The 20,505-nt window shown below is 39.4% G+C and overlaps 3 protein-coding genes and 1 non-coding gene across 6 annotated transcripts; 1 reads left to right on the forward strand and 3 right to left on the reverse strand.

Moving 5' to 3' along the window:
• colgalt1a (collagen beta(1-O)galactosyltransferase 1a) lies at positions 1 to 13,621 on the reverse strand. Its single transcript, XM_088436550.1, has 12 exons — positions 13,141 to 13,621; positions 8,234 to 8,344; positions 8,046 to 8,163; positions 5,250 to 5,384; positions 4,979 to 5,183; positions 3,793 to 3,912; positions 3,580 to 3,656; positions 3,385 to 3,491; positions 2,436 to 2,568; positions 2,214 to 2,341; positions 1,918 to 2,124; positions 1 to 840 (listed from the first exon to the last, which is right to left on the reverse strand). Exons 1-12 carry the CDS (start codon positions 13,356 to 13,358, stop codon positions 576 to 578), a joined length of 1,824 nt encoding a protein of 607 aa, XP_088292676.1. The 5' UTR covers positions 13,359 to 13,621; the 3' UTR covers positions 1 to 575.
• On the reverse strand, positions 10,052 to 10,124 carry trnam-cau (transfer RNA methionine (anticodon CAU)). Its single transcript has one exon. It is a non-coding gene; the product is annotated as a tRNA-Met (tRNA).
• Positions 13,622 to 13,775: 154 nt separating the features above from the next.
• On the reverse strand, positions 13,776 to 19,290 carry pgls (6-phosphogluconolactonase). Of its 2 annotated transcripts, XM_088436555.1 has the most exons (8): positions 19,029 to 19,290; positions 17,802 to 17,938; positions 17,527 to 17,703; positions 16,223 to 16,491; positions 16,045 to 16,152; positions 15,844 to 15,945; positions 14,648 to 14,788; positions 13,776 to 14,383 (listed from the first exon to the last, which is right to left on the reverse strand). In XM_088436555.1, the coding sequence occupies exons 4-8, from the start codon at positions 16,484 to 16,486 to the stop codon at positions 14,237 to 14,239; spliced, it is 762 nt and encodes a 253-aa protein (XP_088292681.1). In that variant the 5' UTR covers positions 16,487 to 16,491; positions 17,527 to 17,703; positions 17,802 to 17,938; positions 19,029 to 19,290; the 3' UTR covers positions 13,776 to 14,236. The 2 variants fall into 2 exon arrangements, with proteins under 2 accessions (XP_088292681.1, XP_088292680.1); XM_088436554.1 differs by lacking the exons at positions 17,527 to 17,703; positions 17,802 to 17,938; positions 19,029 to 19,290 and adding an exon at positions 16,771 to 16,832.
• Positions 17,285 to 20,286, forward strand: LOC148410384 (uncharacterized). 2 transcript variants are annotated; one of them, XM_088436552.1, is made up of 4 exons: positions 17,285 to 17,649; positions 17,770 to 17,848; positions 17,909 to 18,008; positions 19,056 to 20,286. In XM_088436552.1, exons 1-4 carry the CDS (start codon positions 17,375 to 17,377, stop codon positions 19,739 to 19,741), a joined length of 1,140 nt encoding a protein of 379 aa, XP_088292678.1. In that variant the 5' UTR covers positions 17,285 to 17,374; the 3' UTR covers positions 19,742 to 20,286. The 2 variants fall into 2 exon arrangements, with proteins under 2 accessions (XP_088292678.1, XP_088292679.1); XM_088436553.1 differs by having other exon boundaries at positions 17,918 to 18,008.
• Positions 20,287 to 20,505: the final 219 nt, after the last annotated feature.

Here is a 20,505-nt window from a genome sequence, read left to right on the forward strand (position 1 = left end):
ACACAACAATTAATTGACAGAATAATTGACTCTGAAAATAACCGTTAGTTGCAGTCCTACTGCATTTTTTAAAATGTTACTTTATGTTCGTAACATCCCTAGACAGTGTTAACCGATTGGAAGGCGATATGCATCATACCAGGTGATTTGGGATCAAGTGCAAAAAAAAACAAAAAACATGCCTAGTAAAATTCCACATGAAACTTATTTTGCAATACGGATAAAGCACGTGCCATTGTCGTGATGTCGATATTTTTTCGATGCGTTGCGCAGTCCCGTTCTGATTTTGGTAACGCTTTGCGTTTGGGAACGTCAGTGAAGAAGACAAGCGAGACGCGTCAAGCCCTTTACTTGAGTGAAATCCCGATTGACAGCGTAACGTCACCTTAGGACAACAATAGATAGAAAGCGTCTTTTCTGTATGACAGACACACGTTGGGTACTGCAAATGCCATCCCGTGTGGCAAGTCTAGTGCCTTTTTCATGAGCATGACGGAACATTTTTTTCGTAAATCCTCCCAGATGACAAATGAAGAAAAGGGTACTTATTTTTTGGTGCGACGGAACAGTTGGTCTCACAACTCGTCCCGCGCCGTGCTGTCCAACGGCGACTGAAGCACATCCGAGTTCTGGGCCTCGGTGCTGAGCTTTCCCTGCTCGTGAGTTTTGCCTCGTCCTCGGTCCCAGTCCGTGCGGATTTTGTCGTTGTCCCACACGGTGGACGTCTCCGTGTCGCTGATGTAGCCCGAGTCGCCCGTGTAGTGGGTGGGGTAGACCAGGAGGGGCTCCGCCGAGAAGGCTTTCAAGTCGCGCGTCTCAAAGTGCTCCATGTAGTCCGACCTAAGGATGAAATGCTCAGATATAAACAAAGAAATACAAACAGTGAACGGTAATTGAACCGAACACCTAAAGACTTAGAAATCTGCAATCTTTTGTGACTCACTTTATGCAGGCTGGCATTTCAACTTTTACTCGTCAATACTTTTATCTTGTTGCTCTTTCATCTACCAACAGTTTCAAACAATAATATCATGAGAAAAAAATGCTCGCTTGTATTATTTTGTTTAACGGTCAGTGCTTTGCCCTTGCTCCTACGGCAATTGTGAAAGCGCTGTAAAAATAAACTACACACGGACCTAATAAACACCATTACAGATAAGTAAAAGAGTGAAAGATGACAATCTATATTGAATATATGAAACATTATTTTGAAATTTAGTAAAACGTTATTTCCTGTTTATCTTTTAAAAATGAAATCATGTAGATTTGTATTAATCTTGTATTAATCTAATTGTATTAATTTGTATTCATTATCTCTATTTATTGTATATGTATATTATTTATGCTTATTTTTGGTGTATATTTTCCATAGAAATGTATTTTATTGTTTTATTATACTTTAATGATTTTTAAATGAATATTGTATATTATATTTTTTATTATATTTTATTTCTTTTGTATTAATTTTATTGTATATATTTATATTTATTTCCATGATGTAATTCTTTTATTTAATTTATTTTTAATTTATTTTTTATTTGTTTTAATATATGTAATCATTTGTTTTATATTTTATAACACACTTGTTATTAATTTTTAGATTTTCTTTAGATTGTAATGTAATATTTACATTTCTTTTCATTTGATATTTTCTCTTCATTTATTTATTATTTTATTGTTCTGTTATTTTTTTAAGTCATTTTTATTTTTTACAAATATTTTAAAACTTCATAACCCTTTAGCAAAAGTAGCAGAACGCTACTAGAATAGTCACTAACTGCTTAACTCAATTTTAATGTCAATGTCAAATGTTACGTTAGCTGTGACTCAAAATTAGGCAAATTTTACTACCAACATTTTTTAAGAAGAAGCCATTTCTAAATTCAGTAAGGTTAACAAAAATAAAAAAAATCTTACACTGGATGCTTATTGTACATGATGGGCAGAAACTCATCCACCGGCAACACCTTCTTCAAAGGCTCGGCTCTTAACAGCTTCTCGGCTCCTTGCAAGGATATCATGTAACCCAGCGTCCAATAGGAATAGTCGGCTTCCACCAAATTATGGATGTTGGGGACCGCTTTCTCCGAGTGGTCCACTTGCATGCGCTTGCGGCCGATGTAGCTGCAAAACACGAGCCGGCCACAAAGATGGACTTCCGTTATGATTAAAGTCTTTGGGTTAGGAAAAAAAAAAAAAAAAAGAATTCTCACATGAGATCCCAATCGAGTCCTTCCTCCTCGATCTCGCTCATCAGGTACATGAGGCGCCGCTTGAAGAAGACCTCGAAACGGAGGTCGTCTTCGATCACCAGAGAGGTGAGCAGGCCTCGCTTTACAATCTGAACACGACCAATTATTAGAAATCTTTGCTCTACTGCTATACTGTCTATGGCTAATGTGAGCAATATCTTTACTGTGTCATCATTCGCTAACCTCTTTCCAGATGTTATAGTGCGAAAGGAAGCATCCAAGCTCTCCTTTGGTCAGCGGACGGCCGTGATAAGGGTCGCTGTATCCGGGAAGCATGTGGATGCCCATGGCCTGAACGTCACTCATATTCAAAGCCCTTCCAGCAGACAATGGGATGAGGAATGAGTTGAATGGTCAAGCGGTGGAAATTGAGGGCAAAGGTACGAGACGCGTTTTAAAGGATAAGCATTTTTTTGAAAAAGGACGGAAAGCTAGAAGCGGCAAGTTCAAAAGGGGGTACATGTACCCCTGGGGGGATGTGAAAAGGCATCCCGATACAACACAATTTAGCAATAAATTGTTTTATCTTACAGTTAATTTGCTCTTAATTTGAAAAGAAAATGAGATATTCCTCTTATCATAAATATATTTGCTGATACCTGCAGAAACCCTGTCAAAACCTCACATAGCCCCTGAAGTGCTTTCATGTACCCTCACGGGTCCTCGAAACCTCTGTTTGAGAACCACTGCACAATTACTACCTACCTACCACTCCTAACTAACTAGCAAAAAAAGAGATAACGTCTCAACTAATCTCTCAAACTCATGTATGAATTTCCTGGGGGTACATGAAGGAACTTCAACAACAACTTTTCTTTTCAAATTAAAAGCAAATAGATTGGAAGAAGATCATACGTATTGCTGTATCAGAAAACATTGTACACCTTTATTTTCATTTGTGATGCAACTTTAGGGCAAGAGAGGCAGAAATAAAACAGGAGATGCTATACAATCTATTTTTCGGAGAAGCTAAAGCTAAGTTCAATGAATCAGACATGGATGGCACAGAACTTTGTTTAAATGATGGCACTTGGCTGGAAAAAAATGTCTCACAGGGGACACAGCATTGAAAAAGGCTGGAGAACCAACGCTCCATATAAATAAACAGTATAAGGTGATGAATTGTACTCACTTGCCATCGACGGCCTCAGTGATCTTGCAGTCAATCTCCTGCTCGTAGAGCGCTCTCAGCATGCGCTCCCTGCGGTCACTACGCCTCCGGAGGTTGATCATGAAGACCTGGCCACATGAGAAGCACTCAGTGCGACAGCGCATTCCTAACCCGAAAACTAGTTCCTTGACTTCCGAGTTGAATTCGCGGGCTTACCTCATCAAAGCCCATTTTATCCGGTTGTTTGATGGGAGCGGGTGTATATTGAGACGGCAACGGCGGGGGATGTCGCACTACCAAGACAAACGGCGTTCGTGTTAGCCGGCAGGTTAGCGGAGTTAGAAGAATTTTGTGGGCCGGATTCAATCTCTTTGTGCGCCAGATCCGGCCCGCGGGCCGTGGGTTTGACACCCCATGCGTTGGACTCACCGTTAACCTCCAGCAGGCAATGCATGAAGCTCTCGGCCTCGTCTTGCAAGGTATTATGGGCCCGCAGCGGCACGGGGATGTAGCCGTACACCTCTCGGTTGCACACGAACATTTGCACGTCTGTCCGAGGTGCACAGTAAAACACGTAAACACGTAAAACAGTGAAAACAAACTGTGCAGCAACCCTAAACATACATGTTATATTTTTAACTTGGCCCCTTTAGTGGTTTTGAGTTTTGAGTGGTTTTGAGTATCCTGAAGAGTGGTTTCAAGAAAGAAAATCCACTTAAAATGAATATATTGCACCATGCGGTGCAACTGCTATAGCATAACCTCAAGGCCGTTTTATACTGCTATAAGCGTGTTATTATAAATACTATTCTTGGTTTACGCTATGGTACACAAAACCCGACATTTTTCAACGTTCACACTTCACTCGTGGGCAACAGAACCTTATTTAGCATTTAAAGACTCAGAAATAGATGTACTGAGAGAATGTCAATGTAACAACACTTAGTGAAATGTTAAAGCAGGTTTTTTTTTTAAATATAACGAATACAGCAATTTTTTGCATAATACAGCATTGACAGACAATGCTGGAATGATTTTATTACCGTATTAATATCTGAACAGGTTGAAAATTTAAATAAATGATGGTGCGCATATAAAATCTGAATTAATACCATGAAAAAGAAGGGAAATTCATGCTGTACAGGAATTACATATTATTAAAAAGAACAAACTAACGTCCAATTTCTTTGTAATATTCTAATTTGAATTTAGGAGGTTATTACTGTAAGCTATGCTATAAATTTGAATTTGAATTTGAACTTCCATTTGTGATACAGGGACAGTAAAGTCGCAAATATTTTCAAATACTTCTTCTTTTTTGGGGGTGGGTTAAAATAAACAGTCCAATGTCCACTTCCGCAAGAAGGTAACGGATGAATGGACTTTATAATATGCGTTAATTAAATGGGTGATTTTGTAGTTTGCAAAAATCTGTAGTTCAATTTATAATCAGAATCCAATCAGGAGCCAGAAAGAAAAGACTGACTGGTTCAAAGGCGCATTAATAACTATGGTATATCGAGGATAAGTTGTGTATTTATCTTGAAGAACTGAAAACAAAGCTAGGACAAAAATGGGGAAAAAAAAACGTTTTTTTTTTTTTTTTTGCCATCACCTGCCATCCGAGCCGAGTAGGCAAAAACAATGATGTCATCGAAGGCCCAGTTGTACTCCGGGTGTGGCGGGTGGAAAGCCAGCTGCCTCGACGCCTCTTTTCGGAGGTCGATCAAGAAGGTGGAGTGCACCATGGGTACGGCAAAGCAGCCCTTTCGCACCCGCTTCCTCATGGGCATGTAGGCCGGGGTGCGCTTGTAGTAGCCCTGACGAAGAAAAACGGGCATCGGTCAACGCTTCTCAGTTGCGCTCCAAAATAAGGCAGCGAGTACCTGGCTGGTCATTCCGCACCAGAAGTTGGAATAGGCCGCGCGGGAATCCAACATGGGGGCGATGATGGTTTTATTCTCACTCATGAGATTCCACAGGACTTTCGGGTTAGTCAGCAAATTGTCGCAGTCCAGCAACTGCAAAAGAAATAAACAAGTTATGCCTCATGATTTCGGGCCTTGGCCACTAGAGGGCAGTGTCATAAACGCATATGAGTTGTGTGCACGTGAAGAAGACGGTCCCAACTGTTTAATAACTTCGTAATAGCGGTCTATCTGAAGTATAACACTGCAAAACTGGTGCTAGTTTTGTTGGCCTGTCTATGGCATTTTGCATTGTGTTCAGGATTAAACTAATGGGATTTTCATGTAAGAGAAAAAAATTGTGACATTTATACACATTTTCATAAGGCAACAGATTATTAATTAAATTTCACCCTGCTTGGTGTGAGAAAATATTAAATCAATAAGATGCTTGAAAATTATCCATTTAATAAGGAGCGTTGAAAAGAAAACTAGGGAATTTATTCCCTTACAATTCATTTTGATATATGCAATTAAATACATCTTAAACGAACCATTGGCACGTTTAGAATGTTTATATTTTTCGTATCAACTCACATTCCTTCTTGTTTTTGGCTTAAAGCTACTCATATTAAATAGATAATTATTAAAGAACTCGTTTAATTATTAATATTGCTGCATTTCAAGTAAGTACAAATAAATGCGATGTTATTTTTCTTACTGTGTAATACAAAGTTATGCGGTTTGATTAAATATGTCATTCTTTTTGTTTGTCAAGTTTGTTGCCACCTAGTGATTAAAATTAAGATTTAAAACAATTTGTATCTTGAAGAACTCTAATTTTCGTCACTTGTAAGTCAAGTCGCTGTTTAATGTAATATAAATCATTGCTTGCATTCTGTGGAGTCTCTAGAAAATAATAGCTATAAATTGCAAAATGTATAAATGAAATTATTAAGTTATATATATATATATATACTGCTAATATATTTGCTAGTGTATGACCGACGTAATCTTAAATAACAAGAAATGAAGGTTGAAAATATGGCCACCCAGATAGTAAACAGCAAACACTGTTTTCCATAAGAGTCCAAAGTCTCGTCCCTCTTAAGGAACTCCAAAGAACATTCTCGGCGGAACAAACGGTCAAAAAGCTTCTGGATGTTACACGCGGCTAAATTATAGCCCGAACTGAAGCTGCCGCGAGTGGGCGCGGCTTGGGGAGAGCAAATAGAAACATGCACAGAGGTTCATCTTTGTGCCACTGCGAGGAGACGTTGCACAGGAACCACAGCAGAACCGAAACGCGGCAGACAAATATGACAGGGTCCAATTCCAATATGATTTCCAGTGCCAGAAAATGTCCCTGTACTTATCCGTGGACTATTATTGGACTACAAAGATACACCATGGTGGAGGCTGAGATCTTTGCCGTACATTTTTTTTTTTCACTGGGCCATTCGAACCGTGCCAAAATTGGTCATATATTACAGCGTTTTGGTGATTTAGATGAATTTATTTATTAATTTAGATGAATATATATGCAAATACGTTCCATGGACTTTTTTCTTTACTTATTTCTAGTTATTTTGTTTGTTTTTTTTTGTGCATGGTGACATATATGATACCAGAGCCTTCATAGGTATACAGTTTCACCTTAGGCGATTTTTTTCATGTATTTTTATAACAGCATGAACGTCAAAGATTGTAAATCAATCTTACATACAACAGTCTCCAATGTGGCCAACATCGTAGATTGGTTATTATAATGAAACATTATTTTCAAAAGCTGTCATATTGTATTATGAATGAATGAATGGCCATTTATTTTTATTTATATTATTTTTGTTTTCCTATTATTATTATTTTTGAATTTATTTTTGTTTCTCAAGTAGATATTTGGGGTTTGTTTTATTTATCTTTAAAATACATTTACATTTTAATTCTTTTATTTTGAGAGTGTATTTAAAATAGAGACAAAATGATAATGCTTGTCTGAGAAAATTATAGAAGGATTTGCCTGCTTTAAAACATTTAGAATAAACAAAAATATATAACTGAAAAAAGCAAATATAAAAAATATATATAGTGTAATTAAAAAACATACAGTATGATAAATAAACAACATTTATACAGATAAACAAAACCAAACTGTTAATGGAAAGAAGCATTTACAAAAAAATGTTAATAAAAAATATAATACAAAAACAAAAAATTCTATAAATGGAAAAGCATAAACAGAAAAATGTAAAATAGAAAAAAAAACATGATGAATGAATAACAATTATAAAAGAAAATACTGTAAACAAAAGAAAATGAGAAATATCCATAGATATTGAAACAAAACCAAAAATAAACAAAAAAAATCTCCCTCTATTTTGTGGATTTCACTTACTATGGGTATTTTGTTGAATTTAACCCTCACGATAAATGAGGGAACACCGCATTAATTTTTGTATTCATTATCGTATCAGACCATTAAATTAAATTTGAGCTGCCTCAATAAATACGGTTGCATAAATTGAATTTTTCTTTTCAACTTAATTCCAAGTTGGCTTTTTCCCTGAATACCATGCAAGAAGAGACAATCCAATAAGACATACATTGTGGGATTGCGATTGCCTGTACACGACCAAGCATGCAAAACATAATTCATTTCAAGTTGTTATATTTCATTCTATTATGAATGACAGTAATCGTTCATAGCTGCCAAGAAACTATCACACGATCCACGACGGATCAAGTGCGAGAAGGTTTCTAATTGAGTCGACATACCATGAAGTAGTCAGCCCACATCTCACGGGCCGACTCCAGCGCCACTTGCCGCAGCTTCATGAGATGATCGTATCGGGGGTCCGGCCAGTGCTTGGGACCCTCCTCGTCTTCGTAGTTGCTGCAAAAAGACATTGGGAGTTTGTTTTGGAACTCCTGAAAACATTCAAAAAATTACACGAGCCACCAACCTGGGCTCCTCTTTGGGTCTCCACTCCACATAATGGTAAAGATTCTGCACCTGGACCAACCAGTCACGCAGGATGGTGGTGGTGTTGTCCTCGTTATGGTCCGTCGCCACCCTGTCAAAATGCAACAATAAAGCACATCTAAAGGCCGCTAATTCACAACCGTTACAAAAGGAGAAAAATGTGACACCGCCATAGATGTTGTGGAACAGTTCCCCATTGTGTGGGAATGAGCGCAAGTAAAAAAAATTTTAAAAAAATTAGTACGCCTTGAATGGTACAGGAAGTTGCATTAGTCGCAATACCTTTGGTGTCAAGTTTAATGGTTTTAGAAAGTCTTGGTTTCAAAACCGAAAAACCTTCCACAACAGCTGTTGGTTTGTGACTCAGTACACAACCAGTGCAACACGGGCAAATTTAAGGTTGTGAATTTATTGTATGAGCCAAAGTTATTCACATAAAAGGAAAAGCACTAAAAGAAGAGAATAGGGAGCTGAAATTTCACCCAGATGGTGACAACATGTCAAAGTTCAACACAACACCACCACTTAGTGATCATTCAACAAGGATTGTGAGATCCCTTGGATAAAATACTGCGGGAATGATGTGGAAGAAAATGACCCAAAAAAATGGTCAAAATATTGCACAAAGGTTAGTGTAACTCTCAATTATATTTTGCACAGCCCCCCCCCCCCCCCCCCCACGAAAGAGAAAACACTTCGCGCCCCCCCCCCTCGCCACGCCGACCATACATAAGATTATTATCTATAGAAAATTTAATATAAGAAAAACCAATTTTCAAGAACTGTTAAATACTTTTTTTACAGCATTTACACAGGTTAAAGGTTTGTCTAAATCAGTGCTTCTCAAATTGTGGGGCGGGGCCCCCTGGGGGTGCGCGAGGTGATGGCGGGAAGGGGGGGTGTACGTGTAATTGCAATAAATTAAGAATTTTCACTTTTTTTTTTTTTAGTTTCAGGCATTTGGTTATTTTTTTCTGTTTAACTCATAGCAGTAAAATTTCTCATTTATAGTCAGAATGGAGGGGTGAAAAGTTACACTTTACAATACTTTGTAATTACACTTGACATGAAAAAAATTAATTGGAAAAAAAAGAAAAAAATACAATAATGCCAATGCAACAAGGCAACACAATATTTGCTATACAGCATACGCCACTTCCCCTTTCCCCATTCACTACAAAGACAACAGTCAAAACGTCTAAAGATTGTTACATCATTACTGCTGTCATGGCAGAAGCTACAAAAACAAGCCAAAACATGAAAACCTTTGTTTGAGGTGGCCTGAATAACAAATGCCGGTGACCCAGAGATCAAGACTTCATGATGCCATGAACTGGTCCTCACAGGAAATGTAATCTTTCCATCAGGCAAAATATTACCACATTTGTTCATGTGGCACCGCCATAATGAACATTTCTTTGCTTTAGCTTGTTTAAAAAAAATAGTTTGAAAAAGAGCAACCAATCTCATAAATTTTAGGGGGCCTGGGATCTATTTTGGGGCTACAAGTACCTGCAAAAATAAGCTCAAAACACCCATGTCATACTCAATGATAAGACCCTGTCAGGTTACAATTGTCTTCTTAAAAAAATTCCGCTCACACACAAACACACACACACTGGTGACTTCCTTTTGACCTAAACTCATTCATTCACTTAAAATGCTTCAGGAGGAGGAGGGGGTTAAAACTGGCAGAACCGCTTTGGTAAACATTAGACTGAAATCTCCCCAACACACACACACACACACACACACACACACACACACACACACACAAAAGAAAAGGAAAAAAAAAATCTGCCCCGTGTGAGGCTCGAACTCACGACCTTCAGATTATGAGACTGACGCGCTGCCTACTGCGCCAACGAGGCTGTGCGTTAACAGGCAGCACAGCGGTAAAAAGTAGCGGTACTGCTCCGAGCAGTGGAAGGATTTATTCGCGTTGACAGCACTTTATTTGCTGAGCTTTTTCTCTATTTCTGATCATTCAACATTCACACGAACATGTTTATGCATGATAGCATCAAAGCAAACGCTTGGCTCTAAGCATTTTCACAAATAGCGGTTACTTCCTCGCTCTATGGACAAATGCCAGACTTTTTTTCTTTGAGAATGCTTGCCTCTCGGGAAACACACATTTAACGTGCAGTCAGTCATTCATTTGCAACAAGAGCAGGGATAGTTGCGTGAACTTCACGATGCTTAACTCCTTGACTGCCAGTCCAGAAATAAATGGATCTTTGACAACTACAATGTGTTTACTTGACTTGCAAATTACATTTATAAAGCTCAAGGAACCATTGTTATTATAACCTATTATAGGATCAATACATTTATCAACCTTGAACCTTTTGAAAGTTCGCTAGGCATGCTAACCCCTTGCACTGTTAATTCATGCACCAGCCAAAAAAAAAAAAAGATCTCTGACATATGTAGCAGTATATATAGTGGCAATGAGAGCGTTTAAATAAACTTTTTAAAGGATTCCGATTGAATGAGCATGACGTGGAGTCCCTCAAGGGTCAATCCTTGGACACATTTCAATCAGCTTGTGCAAGTTACCCTTGGGACAACTGTGAGTGATTTAGTGTTATTTCGGCAGATTATTTACAAGTAACGGCATGACGAAAAGATCCACGTGTCCTCCGAGCAATTAGTTTCTCCTCCCCCTTCTTATAATAAGCAAAGTCAGGGCTTTCTTTTGCAACAGAGAATCATACATCCTGTTGAGGTGTGGTCTAACCAGCGGCAAAATCGTTTGTCTTTATCTTTTATTTTAGTTCCTTGCAGGCTGCGGTCAGCACTTCCAAATATGGGCATGCTGTTGTTGAATAAGGGCAGTGTGAAAAGGGGCTTGCTTGGTGCCAAGGCCAAAAAGCGTCAGGATTTTTACCGTTTCCTGACTCCATTGATAAAATGCTTAACTTTCAGGGTAGTTTAAGGGTTGTTACTAAAAAGACAAACTCCAACTAGGTCTGAATCGGCATTAAACCAATTTTGTTTACAATTTACGGCAGGACCAACATAAACAACTGCCTAGAGTTGGGTTGCGGGCCAACCATCAGCTGCAGTTGGTATTCCCCCCCACCCCTCACATGGAAGACATCCAGACACTCCGGAATGGGACACATTTCTCACAAGTGTGTGAGAACACTGCAGCAGCTCCCCGCTAAGCCATCACTCGTCTACAAGTCATCAAACATGACACCCACTCTTCTCAACTCCAATAAATGTCTGTCCAAAGCTTGTTGGTGGTACAATCACGAGGAGCTTTTATTTTCTGAGGTTGTGTATAAAGCCCCAAATGTAGACACACAATCCACTTCTGAGGGCCTGCGTACCATAAAAAAGTTCTTCCACATGTGCATGTTTACAACAGGACACAGCTGGATGTATAAAGCTGTCATCACTTCTGCCGTGTTTTGGATGGCCACCAAAACGAAAGGGGGGCAATTATCAGTTTGGCCCGCATGAAAGGCGCCACATAAGGTGAAGCCGGTGTGGGACAAGCATACCTCCTCGGGGTTTAGGTGCGGGTGGGCTGTTGCGGCATGTTGTTAAACTCATAGCACGGATCCTTGTGCCGCTCCTCACTTTTGCTTTAGGAGCTGAGCGTGACATAAAAAATGGATGTCAATAAAGACCCTTTAAAATGAATTCTGAATTTCATCAAAAAAAAATTGTGAAAAATTTTTGTTGACTGAAAAGAAAAATTGTCAGATACTAGAACGAATGATACCAAAGATACTGATACCGTGAGGACTTCTGATACAAACACCCCCTAAAACACATTGAGATCATTTTTAAAGAAAGACCCATGTGTTCCAATTTAGCAGTTTCCTTAAAACTGCATGAAAATAATACCAAATTTCTACTTTTCAAATTTGTGATTTTTAGTTCATAGTTGCAAAACTTCTCCAAGAGCATAAGTGTATTGCAAAATGTTCTCTCCCCAATGTACTGTTTATTAACCATTAGTGTTTATTTACTATTGTTCAGTGGGTAAACAAAAATTAAGTCATCTTTTCCCAAAGGACAGGAAGTGCTTGCAAAGGTTTTATTTTAATTAAACACAAAAGACAAGTCTCATTACATGAAAAACGACAGAATTCAAAGAATAATGTGTGCAGAGAGGCTGAATCCAGAATTCTCAGTTAAATAATAGCGCTAAACAATAACACATTTCCTAAAATAGGTGATTGATAATTAATCACTTGTTGAATAATTGGTTTCATAATCTTTTGCTCGTTCTGCATTCATACAATGAGTTTACACAAAATTAGATCAAAACATGAACATAGTGTAAAACTATACAATTTTACTCTTCTAAATGTATATAATGAATGGTAATGAATTATTTCTATTTTTTATATTCTTCCACATAACTAAATAGTCTGCTAAAAGTGTTAATACATTTTTAAGACAAGATAAGTTGTCGTAAAGTCTGTTTGCTATGTCAAAACGGAGAAAATGATGTACAGCTCGGCCCAGCGGGAACTCGCCATACTCCGGATTTCTCACACCGGGCCTGGCTGCGTGTAAATGCACATATCTCGCCATTCACAAGCGTTTTAATAAATCCCGGGATTTTCCTGACTAGATGCGCAATCCCCGTGTAGTTATCGTGTTGCCGCTACTTCTGTGATAACAGGAGATGCCTGTGCAATGTGCATCATTGAACCCCGAAGACCAGAATCCCGCCCCCCTTCCCTCCACGTATACAGATCAATGTGCAGCATGCTGACTACACACCCACAAGTCCGATCACAAATTGATTGTTGCAGCCGCTTTTAAACGAACAACGGCGATCAAAACATGCACTTTGCGAAACATTTGTGATGCAAACGATCATGCAAAGGACTGATCCGAGATGAAGTTCTCGCTCACCACACTGCGATGCGCTCTTTGGGGAAGTCGAGGCGCTCCACGGCTCCCAGCACGTAGGGCAGCGAGTGCTCAGAGTTGCGGCAGATGAGGGCGAGTAGGACCCGGGGAGCCAGAAGCGGAGACTCGGGGCTCCAGCGCTCCTCGGCGAAGTAGCCCAGGGAGGGCGCGCACAAGCCGGACAGCAAGCACAGCAAAGCCAAGGCCACGCCGTGGCTCATGGTGATTCCTCGCTTGGAACGGGGCTAAATAAATAATAGTGAATGCGAGCCGTGGACGGTTGCACGCGCTGTGCTATGCGGAGGTTGTCTCCGGCGGGTGCATTCTTATCATAAGAGGAGAAAAAGATACTGTTACTGTAGTAGCGGAGCTGCAAAGTTAGGATTTAAAGGGGAGGACGGTTTCATGTTAAAGGGGATGGACTATGGAGGAGAGAAGGAAGTCCTGAATCAAACATTCAAACTTAAGCAACACGAGGAAATTGCATCTTCGTTTTCTTTTATTTATTTCTAATCTTGCAAACAATTCTAGCGGTCGGCATCGAGAGGTGGTGGGTTTGAATCTAGGGTGGATCGATATCAATGAACGCTGCAGGAAGCTTTGAGAAAGCAAATAAGAATCTGCATACATTTCAGAACTGACGTTTAGTTGCTTTAATGCTCCCATTTTACAAATACCAAATAAATTAATATACAGTACCTGCCGAATCGGGGGGCGGGGCTACATGGTGGCCACCCTTTTGGTCACGCCCCCAAATTTTTGGTACATGTGATTTTTTCCTGCTATTTTTACATACATGCAGTATTCTTATACTCCTTAACAACAATCTGTTATTTATAATAAAAATATATGCATGATATACGCCTGTTTTATTTCATGAAACTCTTTCAAAACATGCCACCCCTCACTAAGGTGTTGTGACACCTTGGTCACCCAATAAAAATGTTCTTTGCTATGCCCCTTCTCTGAACATATCCAATGTTTCACTAAGTGCTAAGAAACCACAGCTAGTCCTCTTTATCTTCACAGGTTTTGAAAGAAAAAAAATCCACTGGAAAAAAAACAGAACAATTCCAGCTTGTTCAAGTATCGGGTCGCTCTAAATTTTGTCCCCAGAACCAAGCCTCTCCACTTTCATCGTTAAAGCAGCGGCAGCGGGCTCGTCGATGAGCCACAACAGCTCCCCATTAGTTGGTTGGACGCGGGCTGCTGGGAACGGCGGACCCTCACGTCCCTCCAGAACCTCCTGCGGGGAAATAGTTAGTATTAAGCTACAGAAACAGACAATAATTGAATACAACAGTACCTTGACTTAAATCCATTTTTTTTTTTTTTAGCTTGGAGCTAGATACGCCACTGCTCGAGGGAAGTTGGAAAGAAAAAAAGCAATGATGCCCTGAAATGAGGGCAAGGCGAGCCGCAGTCAAATGCGAAATGAAAACACACGAGCTTGGTCAGAAAAAGAATGATCCCACTAAGTTAAGGTAACATGGTACGCGAATTGGTTTACCTTCAAAACGGGCGCTTTGCTGCCCCCGGTGGACACAAACGCAGCGCAGCGGGCGGCGTTCACCACCGGAAATGTCATGGTGACACGCTCAGGTGGTGGCTTGGGAGAGTCGCTGATGGATGCCACAATCATTTGGCTCTCCTGGTCATGCGTTGCAGTAAAAATAAATTTTATTACGCAGTCAATTATTGTGTTTGCGTACCCCACACACAAGCATGAATGACAAATAGATAAAGTTACATAAGAAACAGAAGGGATGACCTTTGAAGTTCTATAAATATTCTATTATATAATAATTGTTTTCATTCAAGGATAAACTATCTATAATTATGTACTAGTAAGGAATGCAATAGTGTGTTTTAAATCTGCACAGGTAATGTAATGTAAAGTAAGGTAAGATATGATGGCGACAGTTTTACACGTCACCGTATTAAATCACTTTACATTATTTCCTATGTGATTTTCTTCAATTTAAAGCAATTTGAAAGTTCCTCAGAACATTTTATTATTTTAAAACGTCATGCACTTGCCTTACCCAGAATAATTGAATGCATGTTTTATGAAACATCAGAAACATTAAATTTGAAGCAATTTGATTCTGAATGCACTATCACAAGACTAATTTAGAGCTGATCCATAATTAATGTTTGGAAGGTGTATTGTTAAACAGCAAAAGTAATATAGATTAGATCCATGTTTATCTTTGCTTCCATAGACTTACTACAGAATGTATATTTAAAGGTGATTTGAATTTTTGTATGCAAGATTAGTTGTTAAATTAATCCAGATCTGATCAAGAAAGTGTATTTAAATGCAAAAACAATTTGTACTATCCCATGTCAGAGGCAATCAATTCAATTTTGATTCATTCCAGTGTCAACGATTTCAATGTTTGCATGATCTGATTCAGCTCATATAGTTCAAGAGCATTTAATATTTTTTTATATCTTGCACCACAAACATTACACTTAATCTGGGTTTAAATTACATTAGGTGTATGTTGGGGTATTTAATATTTTTGTCTGCTGCGTTAACTGTATGTGAGAAGCAATAACAGTTATTAGTCTGCAGGATTAGAAGCTATCAATTCAATTTGGATTGAATCCAGGTTGTGTCAACATGGTATGAACCCGCTAATTTAATCTGGATCTGGTCGAGATTGTGAATTTTTAAAAATGGTAAACTGCAAATCTCACCTCTAAAAGAGGATGATTAGGAAAGAGGGAGCATGTGTGCCCGTCAGGCCCCATGCCCAGCAGGAGCAGGTCAAACACTGGAACGTCATCATCGGGGAAAGCCTGTGTGTGTGTGTTCGGTAACAACACACCAAAAAAAGTTAAAATCATTCACCAAGTCATACTGTATACATTTTGAGGAGGAAAAAAAAAACATTGAACCTTTCTCAGTTTGCGTGAGTAATCCTCAGCACACTCCTTAATTGGAAGTGAGAAGTCAATGGCTAAAATTGAATCTTCTGGGATGTTGATTTTGGAAAATAAATGAGTCTAAGAACAAACAAAAGAAAAGACATATTTTAGTAACTACTGGGTAACTACAAGCAAACGTGTGTCTTACCTTGTAGAGGCCATAGGTGCTGTCAGGGCTGTCAAATGGCACAACTCTCTCATCGCAAAAGCCCACCACCCACTTGCTGCAGTCCAAGCTCGATAAAGTTAACAGCTCTTTGCTGAGCATGGTCACCAGGCTTCCTCCGGAGAGGCCAAGGGTGAACCTACCCCGGGAGTTAATCGCTTGTGCAGCCCGAGAGGTCACCAGGTGGGCCAACGCCGGGCCAAGTTCTGCAGAGGTGGGGAACACCACGATTCTCCTGCCAGCCATGTTGTCTGAGTGAGGACCAGGGGGGAAATGGTGCAATGGTTTATATGAGCAAACATTGTTTGGCAAGTCATCATGACGAAAGTTCATTGTAGCTAGACCAGTTAGAGCTCTTACACTGTAAGCAAATCAACAGTATAATCGCTCAAGTTAAATGAGACAAATCACCCTCTTTCAATTTTTTCACATGCATTTAAAGTGAGAAACACAATGAAATTGGTAAAAAAAAAACATTGACAAAGACTGACGAAACTATCGATTTGAGCGACAAAACAGCATTTACTCACTCAATGAACGTAAAAGTGATCCAGGATTTTCAGTCGGCAAATTGAAATCACTTCCTGGAACGAATTTCAGTAGCCAATGACAGTTATGACCTAGACCGCGTTGCATCCTGGTAAATTGTGTCTCCGATGAGACGGAGGCAATATTCATCTTCGTTGTGTTTTGAAAAGACAAAAAAAAAATTGTCTTGCGTGACATTATTTACAGAGTGTTTGAAGTAAAAGTATACAAAGAGGATGTTCTGCAGCAGTGACATTAATTGATCGCTTACTGAATTTCATTAGCCAATCATATCTTACGTTTACACCACGGCGCATTTTGATTAATTGTGATGATGGTCCAGGACCCTGAATGAAAGCTTTGTGTTAAATAAAAATCACACATATGAAATCGTGTATGCTTTGGCGTTCTGTATTCATAAAAAAAAAGAAAAGAAGAAAACGTGACTTATGTGAAATCTACTCCGGCCGCTGGAGGACAGTAGTACTTCCGGTTAGTGCAGTCTTGTCAACTTTGGGGGGGAGTGGGGAAAAAAAAAAAGAAACGTTTTGTGTTGTTTCCATGCACACGGTCCCTTTTGCGTTTTAAGTACTTAATTCATGCAATATGACCGCTTTCTGCTTCCAGACACAACTGGTGTCCATCATGGACGCCTTGTGCAAAGCGACCGTAACAGAAATAGGCAAATTGGTGGAGATCGAGTCGAAGATGCTGAAAATTGAGATCACCCGCGGCCGTAACGAAATAGCATCGCTTACCGAGAAGCTGAATCTGATGGAGACTTTGCTTCACATGGCGCAGCGGGGCAGACCACAGGACACCAGGGAAGGCTTGGAAACAGCCGTGCTAGAGCCTGACAGGACAAGACCTGTTTCTAAAAGGTAGGCCTGGTTTTCTTCCATCTTGTCACCGAGCAATTGGTGTTCACCTGCAGGCTGGAGATACCGGGGAAGCTCTTTCAAGCCTCCTTCTTATATTACTCTCAAACTGTTGCACCCTAGTGAGTTTGCATGGGAGAACATTATCTCCTCACCTGAGACAAGTACTTCGGTCCAAGAAGAGCAGCATCCCGCAGCTGAGGTTTGTGTCGCTAACGGTTACCGTGCTGTGTTCTGCGTGCAATGATTGATCTCTTTTTAGACTCTGCAGTTGCCATCTGACCATGCTGAACTGATAATAAAAGAGGAGCCAATAGAGGTGGATCATACAGAGTCTGAACAAGAAAGAGCAAGTGAAAACGGTGAGTTTGGAATCAATTCTTGTATTCGTTTTTTGTTTACACAGTCAGATTTTGCTAATTAAATCCTGATTTTTATCCATTTTATGTATGCATTTTTTTTTTTATTAATGTAGCGTCAGATATTGTAAACTACGGCTAGATCTGATCTTGGCCTTTTGCAAGCGAATTCCGTATGTGTATGCAGCCGTATAGGTAAATTTAATCCAGATGTGATCCAGATTGTGAAATTGGAAGCAATGCAAATCTGTCTGCAGTTTCAGAGGCTGTAAATTTGACTTGCATCTGGTCCAGATTGCAAATTTAATAGCAGAATGAATCTGTGGAGCCTTAAATCATGTCAAATCAATCCAAATCTGATTCAGATTGTGTGTTTGGAATTAAAAAACTATACCTTATATACCTGAAATGTATCCTGATAGTTTTTTTTAGAATTACACAAAATTTTAGGGTGTGCAGGATTGGATTATGTCAATTCAGTCAGGTATGTACGGGGTCAGATTGTGTCAATTCCATTTGAGTCTGTTTATGCAGTATAAGCAGCTCTGTATCCAGAGCGTATGTTCTGCTTTAAGAAATTAAGTGAATTTGTGGTATATGAAACAAGCAGTTTGATTTTGTTGATGCAGGATTGGAAGCTCCAAATTGAATCCAGATCAGATCCAGATAAAGTTTGTACCTATCTCAAAAATGATCATTTCAATCTGTATTTGATTCAGATTGGTGTATTAGGATGGTCAGATATGACAAAATGAATCCTGATTTGATCCAGATTTGGAAGGGAATGTCATCTATAAAATATATATTTTTTTCTATTTCCTTTTCCTTGTGTCAATCTGGGGGTTTACAATTTTAATCAAAGTAATAAACTTAAGAAACATTTATTTAAAAAAAGGTTTGAGTTGTTCACCTTCACCTTCATACATGCATAACTTATACGCCAAAATTAAGTAGTAACTTTATTAAACATGTCTTGTAAGCCTTACAATGTAATATTTTCCATTTTTTATTAAAAGTATGTACTTCACGTCATGTCCATCCTGCTGACAGGCACCCAGAAGAGTCCAGAAGTGAGCCAGCGTCACAAACCTGTCTCGGAACGCCATCTTCCCATGTACCTCGACTGCTTCGTGAGCCTCAACGCCCCCTCACACCTCACTACACCCGAAAGGAGGGAGGCGCAGTGGAACGCCCCGCCCACTACTGCACACACAACCCACGAGGCAGGCAAAAGCTCACCCGCAAATGCGGCGCCACCTCAAAGCTCGCTCAGGAGCGGCAAGGTGCACCACCTGAGGACCGCCGCCTCTGCCAAAAGGTTTGGCTGCTTGCAGTGCGGTAAAAGCTTCCGCTGCTATAGCCAACTGGAGATCCACCAGCGGAGTCACACGGGGGAGAAACCGTTCCGGTGCACGGTGTGTGGAAAGCGCTATGCCCAGAAGGGGCACTTGTACACGCACCAGCGCACGCACACTGGGGAGAAACCGTACCGCTGTCCCATTTGTGGCAAGGGCTTCATCCAAAAGTGCACTCTGGACATGCACCAGCGCACGCACACGGGAGAAAAGCCCTATGTCTGTGTCCAGTGCGGTAAGGGCTTCACAAAGAAATGCAATCTCAAAAAGCACATCTCAGTACACCTCGAGTCCGATCTGCAACTCTGCCCTACTAGTGCGATGGTGAGAGAGACATTCCGGAACGAAAACTCATCCAACGCTGTAGCCAGCCTCATGTAACGTGTTCAGAAACAATCTGAATTGAAATGACAACTGCAACTAATGATTATTATAATAATCAATTGATTGTTGAATTTGCTTAAAAAAATGACAGTATGAATTCAAAAATAGGACTTTTCAAATTGACAGTGCAAAAAATGCACAATCGTAAAGTAAGATTTGAGTTGTTTAGGCGGAAATGTCAAAACATTGGTAAAAATGTTGAGAATTTTTTTTCAAAGTAAGATCAAATGTTTGCAAATGGATGGGGGGGTGGGGGGCTTAAATTCATAATAGCACCACGAGTTAAATTTGTTCCTTTTGCTATTGTTTCTACTATTGTTTTTATTGATAATGGTGCATACTTTTCACTTTTTATGGTTAATGTTATAATTAACAATATAATGGTAATGTAATTTCGATGACTGCTTATATTTCTACTTGCTTTATTTCGTTAATTACACAAGATGTAAAGTTGTTTCTTATTGTAGCAATGCAATTTAATGCTTTGTATTAATTTTTACTAAATCTTACATTGTACATTGTAATTATAACCTAATGCTTCACTTTGCGTTTCTTTGTGACTTATTTCTTTACTTTTTTAAATGTTCTAAGTTCTTTTGTTTGTAAAAGTTTTGTTGTCATTTTATTTGTGTGGAGCACATCGAGTTACCTTGTTTATGAAATGTGCTCTATAAATAAAGATGCCTTGGCTAATATAACTAAAACAAATGCCTTAATTTGTCGTTACTGTGGAAACTGAGCTCTAAGGCACATGAATGCAA

The sequence above is a fragment of the Hippichthys cyanospilos genome, chromosome 16, assembly GCF_059441005.1.
Source record: "Hippichthys cyanospilos isolate Australia breed blue-spotted pipefish chromosome 16, RoL_Hcya_1.0, whole genome shotgun sequence".
Classification (NCBI taxonomy): Eukaryota; Metazoa; Chordata; class Actinopteri; order Syngnathiformes; family Syngnathidae; genus Hippichthys; species Hippichthys cyanospilos.